The sequence below is a fragment of the Chelonoidis abingdonii genome, chromosome 3 (genome assembly GCF_003597395.2).
Source record: "Chelonoidis abingdonii isolate Lonesome George chromosome 3, CheloAbing_2.0, whole genome shotgun sequence".
Lineage (NCBI taxonomy): Eukaryota > Metazoa > Chordata > Testudines > Testudinidae > Chelonoidis > Chelonoidis abingdonii.
This window is the reverse complement of record NC_133771.1, coordinates 56,835,175-56,857,240: the sequence shown is the minus strand read 5'-3', so window position 1 is coordinate 56,857,240 and position 22,066 is coordinate 56,835,175. Positions and strand designations below refer to the sequence as shown.

General features: G+C 38.7%; 1 protein-coding gene across 8 annotated transcripts in view; it reads right to left on the bottom strand.

Annotated features, from left to right (window-relative positions):
• Positions 1-22,066, bottom strand: part of ADGRB3 (adhesion G protein-coupled receptor B3) — a 643,293-nt gene that overhangs the window by 214,890 nt on the left and 406,337 nt on the right. For all 8 annotated transcript variants that reach the window (XM_075063748.1, XM_075063744.1, XM_075063743.1 and 5 more), the window contains 2 exons: positions 16,648-16,750; positions 9,471-9,514 (listed from right to left, as the gene is read on the bottom strand). In XM_075063748.1, the coding sequence (XP_074919849.1) occupies positions 9,471-9,514; positions 16,648-16,750 (147 nt within the window). The remainder of the gene's footprint in view (positions 1-9,470; positions 9,515-16,647; positions 16,751-22,066) is intronic.

Below are 22,066 nucleotides of genomic sequence, written 5' to 3'. Positions count from 1 at the left end.
AACTATCCTGTAGAAAACAAGAAATTTATGTTAGCTATAGAATTCTAGAGGATGGTTCAAAAATCTATTGACAGTTCAAATTTTATTATATTCCATAAGATTTCAGAATAATTTGATTAGATCTTTATTATATTTCCATAGAATTCAGAATAATTTGATTAGATCTTTATTACATTTCCATAGAACTCTGTTACTTACCTTCCTAGTAAATTTTATAGGACATATTCACAGGGCAGGTAATAGGCCTTTCAGTTCTAGTTCATGGCTCCAAAAACAGGTAGCAGAGACTAACACCCTGACCTAGTCCAGGAATTAAGTACATGCTGTGACAAAGTTCCTCCTCTACCTTGGTGGGTTCTGCGCTTATTTGGCAGATTTGCTCACCTCAGTGATCTTTCTCACAATCTGGGTCAACTCCTCCTGTGTCTGATCAGGAGTTGGGAGTTTTGGGGGGAACCCGGGCCTGCCCTCTACTCCGGGTTCCAGCCCAGGGCCCTGTGGATTGCAGCTGTTTATAGTGCTTCCTGTAACAGCTGCACGACAGCTACAACTCCCTGGCCTACTTCCCCACGGCCTCCTCCAAACACCTTCTTTATCCTCACCACAGGACCTTCGTCCTGGTGTCTGATAACGCTTGTACTCCTTAGTCCTCCAGCAGCACAGCTTCTCGCTCTCAGCTCCTTGTGCCTCTTGCTCCCAGCTCCTCACATGCACTTCCTCTCCTCTGGCTTCCGCTCGCTCGCTCGCTTGCGCTCCACTTCCGCTTCCCCCTCCCCAGACCTGACTGGAGTGAGCTCCTTTTTAAACCCAGGTGCCTTGATTAGCCTGCCTTGATTGGCTACAGGTGTTCTAATCAGCCTGGCTGCCATAATTGGTTCTATCAGGTTCCTGATTAATCTAGTGCAGCTCCTGCTCTGGTCACTCAGGGAACAGAAAACTACTCATCCAGTGACCAGTATATTTGCTCTCTACCAGACTCCTGCACCCCACTGGTTTGGATCTGTCACAATCCATAATTTTAAACGTGAATATTTCATTACTTTCAACAGAGCCATTCATGTCCTTAAGATTATGCATGTGCTTACATACTTTACTAGACTGGGACATCTGGGTCCAATTCTGAACTCACATATACAAGTGTAATGCTGATCTACTCCACTGACCTCAGTGGAAATACTCCTAATTTTACAGTGCTATAAATGAGAGCAAAGTTCTAAGGGCAAAACTCCATCTTTGGATACATGCATGTGATTCCTAGGCTACCTCTACACTCCACTGGCGGCAGTGTATAGTACAAGTGTAATTACAAGTCATAGTGAAAATAAGGCTGCACCTACACTGTGGTGTGTCAGCAAAAGGCTCTGTCAATGCCTTTCCACTGCCAGAATCTTTCCCTGTGGTGAGGAAGGACTCCAGTAGCAGGGAACTGCTGGAACCTTTCCCAGCTGCCTCCCCTTTGCCAGAGCCTTTCCCTGCAAAGGGGAAAAGCTCCAGCAGAAGGGAGCTGTCAGAGGCTTCCCCCCTTGCCAGAGTCTTTTTCTGGGTGGGGAAGGGCTCCAGCAGCAGGGACCTGATAGCCTTTCTCCACTGCCAGAACCTTTGCCTGAAGTGGTAAGGGCTCCAGTGCTTGAGAACTGACAGATCTTTTCCCCACTGTTGGAATCCTACTGCCTTCCCCTGACCTTTTCCCTGCTGGTGGAGTCTTTTCCTGCAGAGAGGAAAGGCTCCGGCAGCAGGGAGGTAAGGGGACACTACATTGCTATAAACAGCAATGTAATAGGAAACATATGTCAACCAAACAGGGAGCAGAGGGGGGGCCAGCCACCAGGGAGCCCAGGAGCTTGTGGGGCAGCCAGGCTCCCAGAAGGGAGCTTCCAGTGGAGCTCCACACACTTCCCTTTCTTAGGTCGGTGGAAGCGCTCTTGGTGATACCAAGGAGGGTACTGTGGACATGCACCACTGCAGTAATTACTAATACAGGTCGACTTACATTTCTAGTGTAGACATACCCATAGTAAATGCATCTTAGGCATATGCCTTGATTCTAAGAACATCATTAACAACAATTTTGCTGATGACATAGTGGTAATTGATGAATCAATGTGTGAGCTAGTTGCGGCACTTAAAATCCTGGAAAGCTCAGTGGCAAGAATTGGCCTGAACATTAATTGGGATAAAACTGAAACTCTTCAAATCAGCAATTTCAAACACTCTGAGGGCTCCAACATCTTAGTGAGACACAACTCAGCACAGATTACTGGGGATTTCACTGGGTCTGTTGGTGATGACATGGGTGGTTTTCAGAAAGAACTTAAAGCCCTCACTGCAAAAGCATCTTCAGTAATGGGGTGCCTCATCAACAACATCTTTTGCGAACCAAACACCCCAATAAGCAGAGAGATGAAGCCGAGAATACCATTTCTGAATGATCAAAAACATCAAATGGCGTGAATTCAAGTTGAATGAAGAGATCAGTGTTCTAACTAAACCGGTTCGGCTCTCTCAAACAGCCACCAAAAGTTCTTAGGTGGTATGGACTTCTGCTCTGGATGGCTACCAACTTCCCTGTGAGAATCTTCTTTGACTATGATCCAATGAAAGTAGGATGAAAAAGACCCACTAGAAGACTTAAAATATGATGGCTGGACAGGGTCAACAGACACCCGTCCTTCACAAGCACCCTACACTGTAATGTGACAGATTTGATTCAGAACAGAACATCAGAGAGTCACATGATGTCTTTGGTGGCCTCACTGTCTAAGTGACATCACGAGAACTAAGCCCCCGCCCCATCTGGGTACAGTGTTTTATTTACCACAGTGTCAGAAGAGGTCTCGGTAGTGTGTTAGCAGAGATATATGCATGTACTGTGTTTTCCTACTAGTTTCAATCAAATTTCAAGACCAGGTAGTAGGCACAGATGCTGTCGCCTCAGCATGCCACAGTGAACATTAATATGTGAAATAAGGATTCTCATTGAAATTTATCTCCTATCTCTCTTAGCTAAGCTCATGAATTCACCCTTTCCATTTTTATTGGAAACACAGATGGTACAACTAAACCGTGATACATTTCTGTCCTGTCCTCATCCTTACTCCAAGAGATTAGACCGTTATCTTCTGTTCTCATATTGCACTACAAACCCACCAACAGATTAAAGTCAAGTAAGGATGCTCTGTTTCAAAATTGAAGATTATATTCCAATCTTTAAAACTCGAGAGCAATCCTGCACCAGCTAACCCTTTTTTATCTACATTTCAAAATTATACCTTCCTGACATCTCAAACTCTCCCCCTGCTTATTTTTAGTTTCCCAAAATATATATGTATACACAGGCAATAAATAGTAATTGTGTTCTTCACAAAATGAGGTTGATTCATCACTTAGCAGCAGTAATTAAAAATTATCAGCAATGATGAAATTAATTTTCTCTTTTAGCTGTAATTCTTATCAGGCAATGCATCTCCCTATTCAGAGAAGCATAGGTGTTACTAAAAGGCAGTGTGACAATAAGTGCCTGAATTATGAATTCCTCCCATATACACGGATTCATTTTATAATGATTTAAATCAAAAAGACCTCTCTCTTTTTTTTAAAAAAAGAATAGAAAGCTCCTCAATTTTCTCTAGTAAAAGATGTGCACAATGTTAGTGGAATAAGTCCTTCTGCATCAAAGTATAATGTTATTAGTCATCACAATCATGTTTTTAAAAAATATCCTTAGTAAGGCCTGATTCCCATCCTCATCCCTGCATATTAAACAGTAACTTTTTGTCTGATCCAAGCCTACTCAAGTGAATGGGAGTCTTTTTATTAACTTCAGTGGACTTTGGGTCAGTCCTTCTACTCCACAAGTATCTGAACACTGAAATCAGATGGGCTCCTTGCAGAGTATGTTACTCCTTAGAACTGGGGCCTTAGTTGAGCACTTCTCTGCAGGATAATAAGAAATTTCTGAATATGTAATGTGGCATTTACAGATTCATCCATACAAAGTTCTATAAAGCTATTTATAAAGATAGTTTTATGAAGGAACAATTATCTGGTAAGTAAGGGTACATCTATAGTTAACTTGGCCATGGAGAACTCATAAATACAAACATGGAAGCTTTAAATCTGAGATTGACTCACCACTCACAGAGAAGGCATTTTATTCACTAGGCTGGAAGCCAAAAATTTGAAAAAGCAGCCATTGTTTTTAAAAGCAGCTTAGCTCAAGACAACAAGAGTCTAATTTTCCTAAAGGTTGGGCATCCACTATTCCAACTTAAGTCAATGTAACGGGCAGAGCCTCAGTTGGTATAAGTGGTTATAGTTCCAAAGAACTCAATTATATTCATTTTTGTACACTTTTGTCATTTTCAATAAGCTTTAATTTTACTTATAGAAAAATGTAGCCCTGTTCTACTGCCCTTTTGGCCAGAAGAATACCACTCAATATTATTTTACATGGACATGTAAAGTAAGATTAGTGCTATTTTTTTTTTCAAAAGTCACTACTGATTTGGGGTGTCTCAATTTAAAGATGTTCAGTTTAAGACACCTTTGTCTTGATTTTCAAAGTCTCTTCCTGAATCTTTTCAAAAGATGGCAAAACTGGCCAAAAAGTAAAGAGCAAAAAGTGATTTAGACCGATTATCATCCCAATTTTAAAGACGAAAGAGAGGGGGAGGGAGAGACAGATCAATGATCCATTTCAATTTTAGCAACATGAAATTATTGCTAAAATAATAATAATAATAATAATAAGCAATAAGTCTGTGGGTACCGTAGAGTTATGAGAAACAATTTACATTGCAGGTAAAACTGTGGGAAAATTTTTTCATTTTAATTTTTTCTAAAAGAAGCTATTTTCACTTTAAGAAAAATGGCAAAATGAAACAATGCACAAATTTGAAAAAAAAACATTATTTGAGGTAGTAGATTTTTTAAAAAAAGTATTTTTTAACATGAATATATTTTTACTGGCAGAAACACCAAAATGTTGGCCTTGGGTGACTTCCTGAAATTTGTAAAATCTCACAATTTATTTTTTGCTTGCAGATATTCATAATTTGACACATTTAGGGTAAACGTATGAACTCCTGTCAGTGTAAATTAGAAATGGGTGAACCTGATTGGAAAAAGAAAATAGAACAAATCAGACTTGCCAAAACTCATGCTGAACCTGAACAAAACATTCAAGGTAATAAATTTTTTATTTAATTGTTTCTCTGTTGCCCTCCAGACAATTGGGTATTCGGGGGCACATGGTGCTATGACAGATATATGCCATATGGACAAATGAATATCTTCCATACTGTTATCTCATCTTTGCTGCAGAAATTGGCAGGGAAGGACCGCCAAATCCTAGTAATCTTTTCCTTAATGAGTCAAGGGCAGTTTTAAGGGCAAGCAGCAAATGTGACATATTGCCTGCCAAAAAGTAACATCTATTACAAAAAAAAAAAACACACCTGATTTTTTAAAAAGTTGGTCAGTGCTCACTGAAAACCATGTGATGCATTATGTCATTCTGTCTATCCATGTACTCATATGGCCCAAATAATGATAGTGGCAGAGTACCACTCCATCATTAACAGATTTTAGCCTCACAACCCCCACTGAGGTAGAGAAGTACTATTACCACCACTTTACATATGGGGAACTGAGGCACAGAGTAGATGATGTGACTTGCCCAAGGTCATTGAATCATAGAAGATTACGATTGGAAGAGACCTCAGGAGGTCATCTAGTCCAACCCCCTGCTCAAAAGCAGGACCAACGCTAACTAAATCATCCCAGCCAGGACTTTGTCAAGCCTGATCTTAAAAACCTCTAAGGATGGAGATTCCACCACCTCCCTAAATAACCCATTCCATTGCTTCACCACAATCCTAGTGAAACAGTGTTTCCTAATGTCCAACCTAGATCTCTCTCCCAGTGCAACTTGAGACCATTGCTCCTTGTTCGGTCATCTGCCACCACTGAGAACAGACAAGTTCCATCCTCTTTGGAACCTCCCTTCAGGTAGTTGAAGGCTCTGTCAAATCCCGCCTCCACTCTTTTCTTTCACAGATTAAATAAGCCCAGTTCCCTCAGCCTCTCCTCATAAGTCATGTACCACAGCTCTCTACTCATTTTTGTTTCCCTCTGCTGGACTTTCTCCAATTTGTCCTCATCCTTTCTGTAGTGGGGGGACCAAAACTGGATGTAATACTCCAGATGTGGCCTCACCAGTGCTGAATAGAGGGGAATAATCACTTCTCTTGATTTCCTGGCAATGCTCCTACTAATGCAACCCAATATGCCGTTAGCCTTCTTGGCAACAAGGGCACACTGTTGACTTATGACCATCTTCTTGCCCACTGTAATCCCCAGGTCCTTTTCTGCAGTACTGTTGCTTAGCCTGTCAGTCCCCAGCCTGTAGCAGAGCATGGAATTCGTTCATCCTAAGTGCAGGACTCTACTTATCTTTGTTGAACCTCATCAGATCTCTTTTGGCCCAATCCTCCAACTTGTCTAGGTTACTCTGGACCCTGTCCCTACCCTCCAGTGTATTTACCTCTCCCCCAAGCTTAGTGTCATCCACAAACTCGCTGAGGGTGCAATCTATCCCATCATCCAGCTCATTAATGAAGATGATGAACAAAACTGACTCCAGGACAGACTCCTGTGGCACTGCATTAAAAACCAGCTGCCAACTAGACATTAAGCCATTGATCACAACCTGTTGAGCTCGACGATCTAGCCAGTTTTCTATCCACCTTATAGTCCATTAATCCAATCCCATACTTTTTTAACTTGCTGGCATATAGGGCATACAGGGAGTCTTTGCCTGGAATTGAACCTAGGTATCCTGAATCCAAATCCAAGTCACTGGTCTAATCCAGTATGGAAATCCCTATGTGGACCAATTTTCAGACCACTGATACTGTATCTGTGAATGGCACTGGCATCGAACAGTGAGAAGGGTGCCCTGATTGTAGCAGTGGTTATATTGCACCCAGCTTGTTATCTGTTGCACATGGTGAAGGATGTGAGGTGATAGATGGGTGGTTGACTGGTTCCTCTCCTCCCTGTCTTGGATGAATATGGATCCAATGTACTGCATGCAGTTTGTGACAGCAGTTCCTTTAAATCTTTCTTTGCTCATGTGAAAGAATTTGGTGGCAAGGAGAGGATTTCTTTTTCAAAAGCTTTCAGACAGTGGACCAATTCAGCTCAGAATTTCAATAAAACATACTTTGTATGTTTTCACATGCTTTGATGTGAAAAACATTCAGCATCCCAAAATTTTATGGAAGGCCAAAACTGGAATGAAATGCAGAGATTAAAATGGTCACACTAATTCCAGAGAAAAAAATAAATGTCCACTGTCATACATTCTGCTGTTGATGCTATTCAGTTAATCATCTGGGAAAGTGGAGACACTGAAGGAATAGCCCAACCTCTAAAGAACCTCATTCTAAATCAGCATAATAAAGGCACTGTATATTTTGGAAGTGTCAGCCAAAATGAATGCTGCACCACTATGAGAAATTGTATTTTAACATATATAATTCATGCTATGATCCTTCATGTAGTTAGTTGTACCTGTCTTAATGTTATACAAAAACAATAACTAGATGCAGAGAGACAGACAGCAAGCCTGATAGACAGATAAAAGGAAAGCCTTCTAAAAAGTTATCTAGATAAAAAAAAGTTATATAATTCTATTCCATAACTAGGAATGAAATAGACATAATTTCTACAAACAATTAGACATACCACATATAAAACCACATAATAAGAATAGTAGAAGAAAGATGCACCATAAAATTGCAGCAAGAATGCAGAGCCAGACCTGATCAGACAGCTCACAGTATAGATTCAGGGGCTTCTCCATGAGTGTATGAAAAAAGAGCTATCAATCACTGAACAATAGCCTGTGCAGAATGTTTAAAATCCAGGAAAAGAAAGTTTCACCCACTTCTGGAGCATTTATTAAACTGAGAGCATCACCAGAGAAACATATAATTTACCACATATGGAATTGTAGTACATTGAGATTAAGATCTAGGCGACTTGCCAGGAAGATGGCTTAAAAAATTCAGCAGTTATAGCTATCTGATGCAGATGCTAAATGCAACATTTACCGTATCCGAAAAACACTTACTTTAAAGCACCTTTTTTTTCCCTGTTGTGGAACAGTGAGTAGCTAAGCATCTTTTACTACATGCTGACTACTTTCTTGTTGGATTGATCCCCAAAGTTCTTGTGAAATTTGGATTGTGAAGAACTTAGCCATTTTTGAAGCATATGAGCACAACAAAGCTCCACATGATTTTCAACACTAAATCAGACTATTAATCCATTATATCTGGTCTCCTGTTTCTGCAATAGCAAATTCCTGACGCTTTAGAGGAAAGTGAACACAAAACAAAACAAAACACAAAACAAGTCAACAACCCAAGGCACCCAGCTAATTGTATAATGGTGTATATATTTATTTATTTAGATTTATAAATTATAAGAATCTGTCCAGTCTGCTGGGAGCTTTTGCATTAATTTAAAACTCACAATATTAGAATACAAATTCCATAATATAATCAAATGGACTCAAATAAAATGCCCCAAACACAACTAATAACCAGGCCAACAGAAAGTCATCATGAATCATAAAATGCCCTCACAGCTAATACTAAGTCCCTAGACCCCCCCCCCCTTTTCCAATAATGACTGGGGGGAAATGTTTTGGGGAACTATAGAGTAAAGGAATGCTTTTCAGACTTTTGGTAAAGTGATAGGTTAACATGCAGAAGCAAGACAAAAAGCACCATCTCATAAAATAGTGTGCATATACATGTGTACCAGATGGTGGTGAAATCCATGTGATAAACTGCAGAGCCATATAAATTATACTTATCATGACTCTTTGATGGTCCCACCTATTCACTGATGACTAATATATCTCCCATGGTATTCCCAAAATTTCAAATCTTTCAACAGCTTCAGCTTCCTCAGTCGCATGGCTCTCTCTCAATTAATCAATTCCCTTTCATTGCAGGGGCTCAAGGACTGGTGCATCTCAGTCCCTTTTATTCCCTGCATGTGGCACGTAACAGACTAATCTAATATAGTCTGTAATACTTTGGTCTAATTTGGGTTGTTGGGTTTAGTGTGTGGGCATTTGGTGGTGTTGGTGGTTTGTGATATACAGGAGGTCAGACTAGATGATCTGGTCATCCCTTCAGGCCTTAAACTCTATGATAGTTGTTGGTGAGATATTCTACTAATTCAGGATTAGTAATAGAAAAACAAGCAAACTGTCTTTCAAATCTGCATTACAATGTGACTGCAGACTATAGAAAGGAAATAATTTCACTCTGTGGATTGCACATTTTCCATGCCCTCATAATGACCACTGTTGACTGTCTGGCAAGTTAAATATTTTTACGTGTTTTGGAATATTTAATCCATAGTAATAGAAGCAAACATCTGTCACTTACATTCTCGAATCATCCCACAGCACACAATAGGGATTCAATGTGCCCTAAAAGCAAACAAACAAACAATACCATTAGTTACTGGTGTACGTAACCAATAAAGTGCTCAATCCCACAGTCCTAGTTCAGGACCTGATCCTAAAAGATCACCCTCAGTTTGAAGAGGTTTGAAATCAATGGGAGTGAAAAACAAATTGAAGTCTGTGGGAGTTGAGGGCACTCAGCACTTCATAGAGCGCACTGAGCACCTTGTAGTATTGAGTCTATCGTCCCTACTCAGGAAACAGTCCTGTAGTTGTTTCCATGAAGCCACTTGGAATTTTGACTAGGAAAGGACTATGGTATTGGGTCCAAATGTGCCAGTTACCTAAATGTGGAGCCTGCCCAGTTCATATTATTTAAGTAATTTCAATTTCCCCCCTGTATTCCATTCCAAAAAGGATGAATAAAAGACTCTCAAAATGCTGCCCAATCAGTTAACTAATGGACTAGTTATTCTCAATAGACAGAATTTTAGGTCTTATCTGCACCCAAAGACGGTATTAATTTACCAAAATCAGTGGAGCAATTTATGTAAGCTTGATAACTTATTAAGGAGGGCTTTAAACTAGGTTAGCTGGGGGATGGTGACTTAAGCCCAGAGTTAGGGGAAGTGGGATACTGGGAGGAAACACAAGGAAGAGGGTGCAACAGGGGAGGCCTCCTGCTGCATACTGAGAAAGTAGGGCAATTGGCTAGTTATGTTAGGTGCCTGTACACGAATGCAAGAAGCCTGAGAAACAAGCAGGAATAACTGGAAGTTCTGACAAAGTCAAGGAACTATGATCTGATTGGAATAACAGAGACTTGGTGGGGTAGCTCACATGGCTGGAGCACTGTCATGGATGAGTATAAACTGTTCAGGAAGTATAGGCATGGGAAAAAAGGTGGAGGAGTTGCACTGTATGTAAGACAGGCAACAAAAATGATTAGGAGGCTGAGGCAGATGACTTATGAGGAGAGGCTGAGGGAACTAAGCTTATTTAGTCTGGAGAAGAGTGAGAGGGGATTTGATAGCAGCCTTCAATTCCCTGAAGTGGGTTTCAAAGAGGATGGAGCTAGGCTGTTCTCAGTGGTGGCAGATGACAGCATAAGGATCAATGGTCTCAGGTTGCAGTGGGGAGGTCTAAGTTGGATATTAGGAAACACTGTTTCACTAGGAGTATGGTGAAGCACTGGAATGGGTTATCTAGAGAGGAGGTGGAATCTCCATCCTTAGAGGTTTTTGAGGCCTGGCTTGACAAAGCCCTGGCTGGGATGATTTACTTGGGGTTTGCCCTGCTTTGAGCAGATGGTTGAACTAGATGACCTCCTGAGTTCTCTGCCAACTCTAATCTTCTATGAGTCTACGTAGTTTAGTTGTTGCATCCCATTTTTGTAGACATTCCTAATTCTATTTCAGAATATTCACATTAGGCGGTTGAGCTGATTTAACTACATCACTTTCTAAACTGATTTTGTTAAATCAGTACCGTTTTTGTATGTAGATAAAGCCTTAACAGTGCTTAGACTGAGACTCCCTATTTCTGATGCCAGTTCTTGGACCCACACACTTTAAAGTAGCCCAACTGACTATTGATCACAACAGGCCATCCACCAGTGGAGAATAGCTGGGGCACAGTAACACTTTGGTCACATTCCAGTCCTGCCTCTTACTAAGGCCCAATGCCAAGGCTGCCGGAGGAGAAGTTCACTGTAGAAACTGGCTATACTGGTAGATTATTTAATGAAGAGAGAAAATTAACGGCCTTCTGGATCTTTTGCGCCATTAATGGTAAAAGGTTTACATCAAAGCAAATATTCTACTTTTTCCTACTCAGTATTAGCCCAGCTCAACTCCCATTGATATCAGTGGGAGCCTGGGCCCTAAATCTCAGTTTCTTACACATATTAAAGTGGGGTAATATTTCAGAAAATTGAAGGCTCTTTATTATTGCTCTTATTTCCTTCTGTCCACTATGAAGTGAAGACTAAAATTCAAAGTTTGGGCCCAATCCAACAAATGTTTTTTCAGGCTAAGTGTACATTAACTCTAATGAACATTTTGATTGAGTAAAGACTGCAGGACCGTTTGTTGTAAAGATTGGGTATGCATGAAGCCACAGCTACACAAACTACAGTAGATGTATAATACAGAATCACAAACAAAACTGCAGACATCTAAAGGAACAGATTTCAAGGTTCTATTTTACATGCACAAGACATATTTTGTCATGATGTTCATGTAATGTTCTCCTAGAAGTCATATATAGCACTTTTGGCACAGATATCTTAAAGTTAGGAATCAATTAAAATAGAAACTGGGCACAAAAGCACAACTCCACCAACAAAAGATTGATGGAAAAGAAAAACAATGGAAATTGCAAGGAATAGTTTAAAATGATCAAGTAATTTTCATCTTTATATACCAGTCTTAGGATAGTATTGAAAAAGTCAGTTGTTCAGGTTGCCAGTGGACAATATTTTTAAAGAAGCACTTTCACACACATCATTTTATTTCACAGCTGTTTCAAAATGCAGAAACTATTTATTAATATTAATGAAAGAAAATATCCACCCATTTGTTAGAATTCTTCTATCACCCTTTTTACAGACAGGCATAGCTTTCTCTTCCAGACTCCAGAAACAAACATATTTAATGAAGTTTGGATCTTGTAGTTCACTAGTTTGGTGACTATATTAAATGATCTGAGTTTGGTATAATTATTTAAAAATACATGTGGTACTTTAAATTCACATCACACCTTACGAACATAGATAAGTGACTTCATAATCTAAAATAAAAGACTAAAAACACATAACAGCCACATACACAGCCAGTGTATGCATCTTGTACCACGGCCCAAAGTATTCTGAAGCATCAATAGAAGAGATTGTGGAAGAATCACAATTGGCAATAACAGGAACATTATAATAAAAAAGGATTCTGCATCTTGAAAGTGTCTTGAGACTTGAAGTAATCTACCTGTATTCATTCTTATGCAGTCATGATCATACTTAAAACTTATGCCTAAAACCGATGCCACTATACAGGCACGTAGCTGTGATTTTTTTCCCCAGTGATGGACAGCCTACACTATCTATTTCCATACTGCATGGAGAAAAGACTTTAAAATACTTTGAGAAAAAGGTGACCCTGTTCAGACTTAGCTAAAAGAATGATTTTAAAGAAGAACATTTCAATCAATGCCCAGTACCAAGGCAAATCCACATAGTTTTCAGGTCACAAATCTGTGGCCCTTTTGGAGCTCATTCACATGGAGAGGGGAGTGTGACTCACCATGGAAATGAATAGGAGATGAAACTGTGACATTGAAAGCAGCATAAATGTCACTGATAGTCCTCCAAAAATCCTTGACACACTGGCAGTAGAAATACATAGGTGTGGTACATAAAACTTTCAATATTCAAGACATGGTGCATAATTGTGCGTGCTATGTAGGCCCACAATAATTGGAAGTCAAAGTTTTAGTGGAAGTAATCAAAACCAGAAGCTTTAACTCTGATAATATTACTAGATTGCTGCTGCTGCATTGTCCTTTGATATAGGAGCAGAGGTTCTGCAAAGTTAGGAGATGGCATTTCACATTCTTTCTGGAACTAAGTCCATGATGTTGGCGCCTTTCCCAGCATAACTATTAGAAAAATGTCACAATCATGATCATACTGCTCATATAATCCACCTGTGATCATACTGGATGGCATTAAATACCGTGTACTGCGAGCAACACACTGCAAGCTATATTAGCATGTTACAGAGTACCATGGTCTGCGCTATATTTAAAACCAACTACAAGTTCAAATACTATAAAGTGCTATATTTCAAATAGCTTACCGATCACACACACACACACACACACACACACACTGATGGGTAAAATATTTGGGTATACCACTGATGGGTAGTATATATATATGTAAAATAATTAAATGTTATGAATAAATACCAAATTTGAGTGTAAAATGCAATTATAGTAATGCATTCATTTTGAGCACATGAACACCTATTATAAGTAGTTAGAATGGAATTTATTAATTCACATTTTATTGTTTGAAAATAAAGCCCTGAAATATTCTAGCTGTGACCAACAGAGGTTTTCACATGCACATATGTCTTTTTCGCAATTACTTATGCGTGTTTGTGCAAGAAGCCCTTCTACATCTCAGATGTATACATAATAGAATTTATTTTAATCAATCAGGTGACAAATAAATTAACAAAAATAATAATTAAAAAAATGTAACTATACTTCCACAGCTCCCTGAGTACATTTTAGAGATCACAAGTTAATCATTAATCCATTCAACTACAGACTTTTTTGATTGGTATAGTATAGATAATATTAAAAAAGGCAAAGTTTGAAAAGAGCAACACCACAAAGAAAACTTCTAGACAAGATTAATTGGAATAAAGTGTCTGCATTTTAATTCCTATTTAATATTTAATATAATTAATTTAATAATTAGCCCACTTAATTGACATCATGATTAAACTCTGAGCCATTAATGTATAATAGTCAAAAGTCTAGACATGAAGTAAAACCATTTTCACCTTAATTACTGTGTGTGATGTTCAAAGTTAAAAGACAGATTATGGTATATTAAGACATTATAATTAGAGAAAATTAGATTCTAATTTTCAGCTGAGGTAAATTCTAATAAAGAAAATGAAGATCACTCAGTCTAAAAATGCAAAAGACACAAATCAGAGAATGTGCCACAGCATCTCCAATTGCTCTTCTTTATATAAAATCTCATCTGGGAAACTATCATGAACAGAAAACCACTAAACATTAAAGCCATTCAAAATTGTAAAATCAATTTCTGTTCCCAGTTTTTAGGCCAGGATTCTGCATTTGGATTGGCACAGGATAACTCCCATGTTCATGTGGTGTCACAGTGACTTCAGTGAGATTCCACATGGGGGCAGTTGTCTGGCTGTATAATTTGGAGAAAACTTTCAGATATTTGGAGTAAAATATTATTGAGCTAAAATTGAGCCAGAAGAAAACAGTGCCAGGTCCATAATGTTATTGACAAGGTTACTATCCTCTTGCCTTGTCAGCATTTCCTAGTCCTGTGCTAATACAGTACTCATTAATATCCTGTTACAAAAGGTAGACAATGCCAGATCACAATTGATGTCCTGCATCTCCCATTGCCAGAATGAACCTTTCTAAAGAACTGGAAAATGGGCAAGTGCTGGGTCTGTACATTTTAAAAAAGAATAATAAAACAAACAAGCTAAAGAAACAGGTCCCTCTTTAATGTCTTTTTCTAGAAATCAACCTGTGAAGACATTCATTTAACCTTCCTTTTGCCTTGTTTACATCATGCCATTTTAATTACTTACTTTAGATTTCTCAGTTGATTTCAACACTAATACAGAACTTACTGATATTACCTTGATTGTTTCTTACCTCTTATTTTAAAGCTATGAACAAAGTCATTACAATCTTCTCTTTTCTTTCCCCCATCTACCTGGGCTATAGCCCTGTGACTAACCAACCAAGTTTCCACATATGAAATGATCCTTTCACATTACTTAGTTATGAGCTGTAAAAATAACTCCACAACTAATAAATAATAAAATAATATAAACAAAAATCAAAGATCTAGAAGTAGTTTGAGCTCGTCTGAAGATCTCCATGATCTGACTTACCTAAATACAGTAAGGGAAATATTTTCCACAAGCTGTCTCGCTTTTCTGATAAATAGACATGAAGTGCTAAGACTGAGCTTCCATGTTCATTTGTGGTCCATGCCTCAAAGTAGTCTGACTGAATACAGCCCATTATGTTTTTTAGTGAAATTTTCGTTCCTGACATTGCTGGACATTGAAGTTTCTGTTAATCCATAGAAAAAGTACCACATTGGCTGCAACAGTGTAAAAGCTTCCCCAAACTGCCATATCAATGTGTGTAAACCCTTACTTTAAAATACTACCTCTAGGATTCAGAGGGTAACTCAGACTCCTTGCTTGTTCCATCTTTTCCTGTCTGCTAAACTTGACCATGAGGACCATTTGTGACGTTCTTTGTAATCTCTGATCACTAGGAATTAGATGAGACCATAAACCTAATTTCATATCAACTACTGAATAGTCAGTAGATGGTAATAATATTCTGTCACTTCCAGCCTGGGCTGGATGTAAACCAAAAACTTAGAGATGAATGGGCCAGATTGCCACATAAATTCCAATAGCCATCCAGTTTCCTACAGAGTCTTTGGGTCAAATCCACAGGATGCTGAGTGTAACTCCATTAATGTCAGTGAAATTGCATTCGAATAGGCCAATGGAGAACTTGTCCCATTAAATGTAACAAAATGCCATTAACTTTGAAGTCTTTTATGTTAATACAATAACTTTATTTTATATGCCTTTCTTAAATGTCTCTTTCCTCCTTGATTCAATATAACTGCTAACTCTTCATTACCAATGTAAAAAGTCAGGCAGAAATTCTGCATATTATAAAGTCTCAGACATCACTGGCCTTGTGATCGATAGGCTTTGTTCTTATCAGGATGTCTTACTTCACACAACTTTCCGGTAAAAGTTGTCTTTGATATCAAGAGGTAGCTGAAAGCAGCAAGAAAAATTGTTTGATATTTCTGTACAACTCTAGTCACCCTTTAATACGAAATTAAATTTAGAGGGTTTTTTGGCTTTAAACTCTTTTAATTATGATGCAGGCCAAGTAAATAGCAGAAAAAACAAGATCCTGTGAATCTGTAGAACTTGAAAACTGGAATGAGGTTCCATTTTCATATTCTGATAATGTAGTCAAATATGAATCGGACTTTCATGTATCTCATAATGGCAAAGAAAAAAGTAAGAAAAGGCCTGAAGCGTGTGTTGCACTATGGACCTCATCTGATAACAAAAGGAAAACCAATGTACAAATACTACATTTGCCATTGTATCTATCAAAGCAGTTAATGTAGAGTTCCCTATGAAAATTGCTGTATAAATGAAAACTATAAGAATGACAGAAACAAAGGGTCAGGCAGTTCTGTACGCACGCAACATGAAAACAGTCTATTCAGAGTATGCCTTGTATCTCTGTGCTTTGATTTTATCAGGCTTTTTTTTTAAAGAAGAATACAGCTGGAAATAAAGATTTGTTGCAGCAATACTTACATTAGCCAGATGTGCTAACTCTATCTCTAGAAATGAATCCGCTGTTTTGGGTTCAGGCCTTATAGTGACGACAATGATTTTGGAATTAACAACAGTAAAATTTCTGAAAAATAATGATTAGAAACAAAAAATTCCGTTAATATTAACAGTTACCTCTAACATTAACAAATTAAAAGAAAGATCCTCTGGATATTTTCAGGTGGTTTCTATGCCTAAGAATTAGGCTAGAAAATAAGTTTGTTTTTGATTCGTGTTACCAACCATTCCAGGACACTGTAAAGATTAGAGAGCAACAACGCCAACAGAAGCATCATTCCTTAAGTGTGAATTACTGATTAGAAAGACAGACTGACAAACAAACCTTCAGATAGCCTTTAGATGAATATAATTCATTTGTCTCAAGGTGGATCAGAACATCTTTCTTTCAAAGTGCTGCCTTTGCCTTTTTTCCCCAACTACTAACTTGAAAAATGACCACACCACACAGGAAAATGTGTCTCACTTTAAAGGGTAAGAGTGACTTTTACAGCAGTTGCAGAGCAGGTCAGCATCCATCCCTCCCCCTCAGGTGACCAGAAGAGAGAGAGTACTATATAGGTCCATGCCAGGCAGGCAAAGTCCTCTTTTCTTCTCCTGGACCAGGTGGCGCAGCACCTCCCTCCCCCAACACCCCTCCTTTCTTGGGGGGCTGAGAAGGAATTCTCTCCTCACCTCCAGATCGGCCAAGGTGAAGTAAGGGTTTTTTGCCTTCCCCACTGTGGTTTTGGGAGGGCTCAGTTGGGGCAGCATGGAATGGGCATTAAGTAGGATGTTGCAAATCATTATGTAAACATGGGGTGGATGTCCAGTGCAGGTACTCCAAAGGATACAGTCATCAGATAAAATGGATTGGTAAAGGATTTAAAGGAGGTATTCATTGAAAGAGAGAAAATAGGGGGCAAGAGGAGGAGGTTTGAGGCTCCTATGACTGACATGTCAGGAAGCAAATCCCACCTCCTTTATAGTCCTCTCCAGCCCTCATTTAAGGGGAGGACGGTGAAGTCCCAGCAGTGGGTTGGCTGGTGTTCAGGACTGGTAAGGGGGAGGGCTGATGTAAACCCCCTGGTATTATATGAAAATGTTTATGGAATTTCCTGCTCTGCACACTTTTATCTACCAGATACTCCCAGAGAGTTTAGAATAAAGGTTGAGGCCTAATTAAACCACCTCTAGTGCCTCCTGTTCTTCTTCTGGTATAGCCAGACAATGTGAAGATAGATGAGTGCTTTGGGAGAGTCTACTGATTGTTCTATATCTATATCTAACAGAGAAAGGCTGATCCTAATGACTGAAAATCATTTCAAGATACGTATAAGCAACTGCATTATCCAAACACATTTAAATATTCATATTGGTGCTTTCAAGGCTGGATCCAAAGCCTGCTGAAGTTAATGGGAGTCTTTGCATTGACTTTGGATAAGGCCCTTACAAATCTCCTTTTAAAATAGATCTTTGTTAACATGTGTTCACTTCAGAAAATATTTGGCTATTAGCTTTCTATAGCTCCTACCATATCCTCAACTACCTTTATGTAGAGAAGGGATTCTCAAACTGGGCGTCAGGACCCCTCAGGGGGTAACGAGGTTATTACACGGAGGGTTGCAAGCTGTCAGCCTCCACCTCCATCCCCGCTTTGCCTGCAGCATCTATAATGATGTTAAATATATTTAAAGGTGTTTTTAAATTGTAAGGGGGGGTCGCACATAGAGGCTTGCTATGTAAAGGGGTCACCAGTAGAAAAGTTTGAGAACCACTGATGTAGAGTATCTATATGTGTATTTTATTGTCACCTCTCTATGACAGAATTCAGTTCTTATCAGGTGATGCCTATGCTAGCAGTGGCAGATTAGCCACTGGGCCAATGGGGACTGTCCCCAGAGACCTCGGCCAATTGGGGATCCCTAGAAAAATGGGCACTCCTGTGCCTTGACCCTGTTCCCTGTCAGAGTGCTGGGAGGCGGGGCAGTGAGGACTTCAGGCAAAACGGGTTGGCAGGGCCCCCACAAACACCTAATCTACCTCTGCATGCTAGAATAAACAGATGTTTACATGATGTATATAATCCATGTTGCTTATGATCCCTCAGGCTCATTTTAAAAATAAGCACAACTGTTCACAGGAGCACATATTAATAGGGCAGAGTTTACCATCTATTACTGAAACGTCTAGTCCATCTAGATTTTGTTACAGTAACATGACATCTCAAATCTTCAATGTTTTTTTTTATTTTCCCTAAGGGAACAGTGCTTGACAGAGGATTCCATTTTGCTGGAGCACTGAGATATGAAATGTCATTACCACAATATTAGAAACATAGCTCAACTGAGAGCACAAGGAATCAAACCATTCTTTCTGAAGCAGGGCATGAATTCTACAGTCTAATTTACTTGGCTATGTCATACAACAAGAATTCAAATATTTAAATAGGTTATAGTGCTTATATAAAAAAAGGAACACTTTGTTTTTTAGTTAACATCCTATTTTCAATTTTGGTAACACTCTAAATTAAAGCTATTCCGTATTCCTTTTGAGTAATATACTATGGCAGCAGATTAATACTTAACAGTAATAAAAAAAATTCCAATGTAATATGTACAGCTACAGTTATCAAATAACTATTAACATTAATGTTAATACTATGCTTAGCTCCCCATGCATTGCATAGAAAATGTACCCTTAAATGCTTTAATAGTATGGCATAATTTGAAAGGAAGCAAAACCAAACAAAATTACAATACATGTTGATTTTCTCTTACGGATCACACAGGATACAAAGTTGGCCTATTAGTCTTTAAGATAAGTCTTTTGTCCAGTTTACATAAGTGAATGATTGACATTGTGAGTCATGTCAGACTTTGTAACTGACCAACATTTTTTGTCTGTACCCAATTTGGGGCTCTTAACTGAAGGGATCTAGACTTTACATCAACGTACTTAAAGTATGAAACCTATCACTGCTGAGTCTCTGTTTCTGGAGACTAACATTAGAGTTGTTCTCTAAAAGTTTTTGGTTAATGATTTTGTGAAGTGCCTCAGACACTTCTGGCATGAAAGGCATGTTAAACAGGAATCAAGTTCACACTGAATGCAAAGGCAGAGTTAATGATGCATTGGTAAGTACAAAGTATGCTATGTATTGCTATTTTCAAGAAAATCCAAGTTGTCTTATTGTAGGGAAATACACTGACAGGTGATAAAGGTCCAAATGACAGGGGTCAAATCCTGAAATTATTTACATAGACTAAAGTTTTATTAATTCCAATGAGAATTTTGTCTGAGTAAAGGCTTCAGAATTCAGGCCAATGCGTGTTTTGGCTGAGTGAGGACTAAGTAAGGGCTTCAGAATTTTGCCCTATACTATTAGTTTCAGATGTGAGAGGTAATAGTTTAGAATAGTATATCTAAAATACAGTTATGTAATCAAATCCTTTATTTTACAAGTAAATTGGATTTGATAAATAAATAACAAAAAATTTCTATCCAGACTTACATATCTCTTCCATTATAACTAGATATAGAGATTTCATGGTGATATGAGGTCAGTAGGTGAGGGATTAGTACGAGTTTAGATTAGCCACTTTAATCAGGAGAGGTGGAGCTTTGAGTAAGATATGTGGCAATTTCAAGTAAATGCAAATAATGTCATTGTATCATATCAAACCATCAAGTATTGTGTAAATGTCATATATGCTACAGGAAAAAATAATTAGAAGAGTCATAGGGCTCTATCCTGCAACATAGTGAGTGTTCTGTCCCCAGTCCAACAAAGCACATGAGCAGATCTGTTGAAGTCGATGTGCCTTTTCTGGATTGAGAACAGAGTTGTCAGCTCCTGAAGAGAAGAGCTGGAAAGGCTGGGTGATATGCGGGAGAGCACACTGCAATCTAGTAACAACAATATGAGGATATGCAAGTAAACTGAGTACAGAAAAAAAAGCTTTGCTAACTGCAAAATCATCTCCATTGGATCTGTTATTATTTTATGTGGGCAAAACTTTAAAAACTATTTTTATGGATAGCATTATGCCATGTGTTCCTTCATAGTACCCAAGAGGGGAATTATACATAATGTTGTTTTGAAAATTATTGTGCTGAAAATCAATTTTCTGAGAATGTAACAACAAAATGCATGTTGAGACACCCCAGGGCCTACACCACAGCTGTGGAATCATTATTCAGTGTATACAGTATTCAATGGGACCCTAGAAATTTCAATAAATTATTAGGAAAACAAAGTCTTGCACATTACACTACAGAAGTATTGCATACAGTATTGCAAAATATGTGTTTACTAAATGAAAATGAGATCTTTTCATCTTTCTACTTGTGCATGGGAAGGGAATAACTCTCATTTGGGGAAAAGTATCTATTGTGCCTGTTTATTTTGGGAAAAAAGTAATATAATTCTAAGTCATTGTAAAGTGGATAGAATAACATACATACAATAACATACTTATTTGCCTTGTTCAAAAAGATATTTTAAAGAACAATTAATGTTAATAGGCCCAATTCTCTTTGCTCAGTGAGTTTACAGGATTTATTAATGTTAATGAAGTTATCCTGAGTGAAATCAGGTCTTAACACTCATTGTATACCTTAATTTCCTAATATAAGAGTTTCTGAGAGGTACTATACTGACAGCCATGGATAATGAAATCCTTAATTTATGACCAAATGTAGTAGGGGGAAAACACCTTTCTACTGGGAACTGGAACAACCACAATTCATTTGACATATACTACTGGCACATGGTGATAGAATTCAGTCACTAAAGTCTGGGCCTTATTCACATCAGGTGTCAGCTTCACAGAGCGATGTGGGAAGCTGCCTTCTACTTCAGGTGTCTAAATCCAAAATGTGGATCCTCAGAACCCCCACTCAGCTGCCTAACCCCATAGGAACCTAAATCCCTGCTAATGGGCATGTGCAAAACTGTCTCAATCTGGACACTGGCATCCAGCTCACGTTCAAACCCTGATTTCATTCTCAATCTAGGTATCCCCTGCCTGTCTCACCTGTGGGATCCAATCCAGAAGGCATGCTCTGAGCACAGCTACTCTGGCAAAATACAGCAGAAAGAGGTGGTGATTGTAGTGCCCTTCTTATGCTGAAGAGTTGACCACTTAGAGCACTCATGCAGGACTTGGGAGACCTTGATTCAAATACCCAGTCCTAGGTGAGTGCCTTAATCATGGGACTGTAGAGTCATTGTAACTCTCTCTGACCCTGTCATAAACAGATAGCTAAGGGTTAATGTTTCTTTTACCTGTAAAGGGTTAACAAAGGGAACCAAACACCTGATCAGAGGATCAATCAGGAAACTGGATTTTTCAAAGTGAGGGAGGGAACTTCTGGGTGCGTTTTGTCTTTGTTCTGCCTG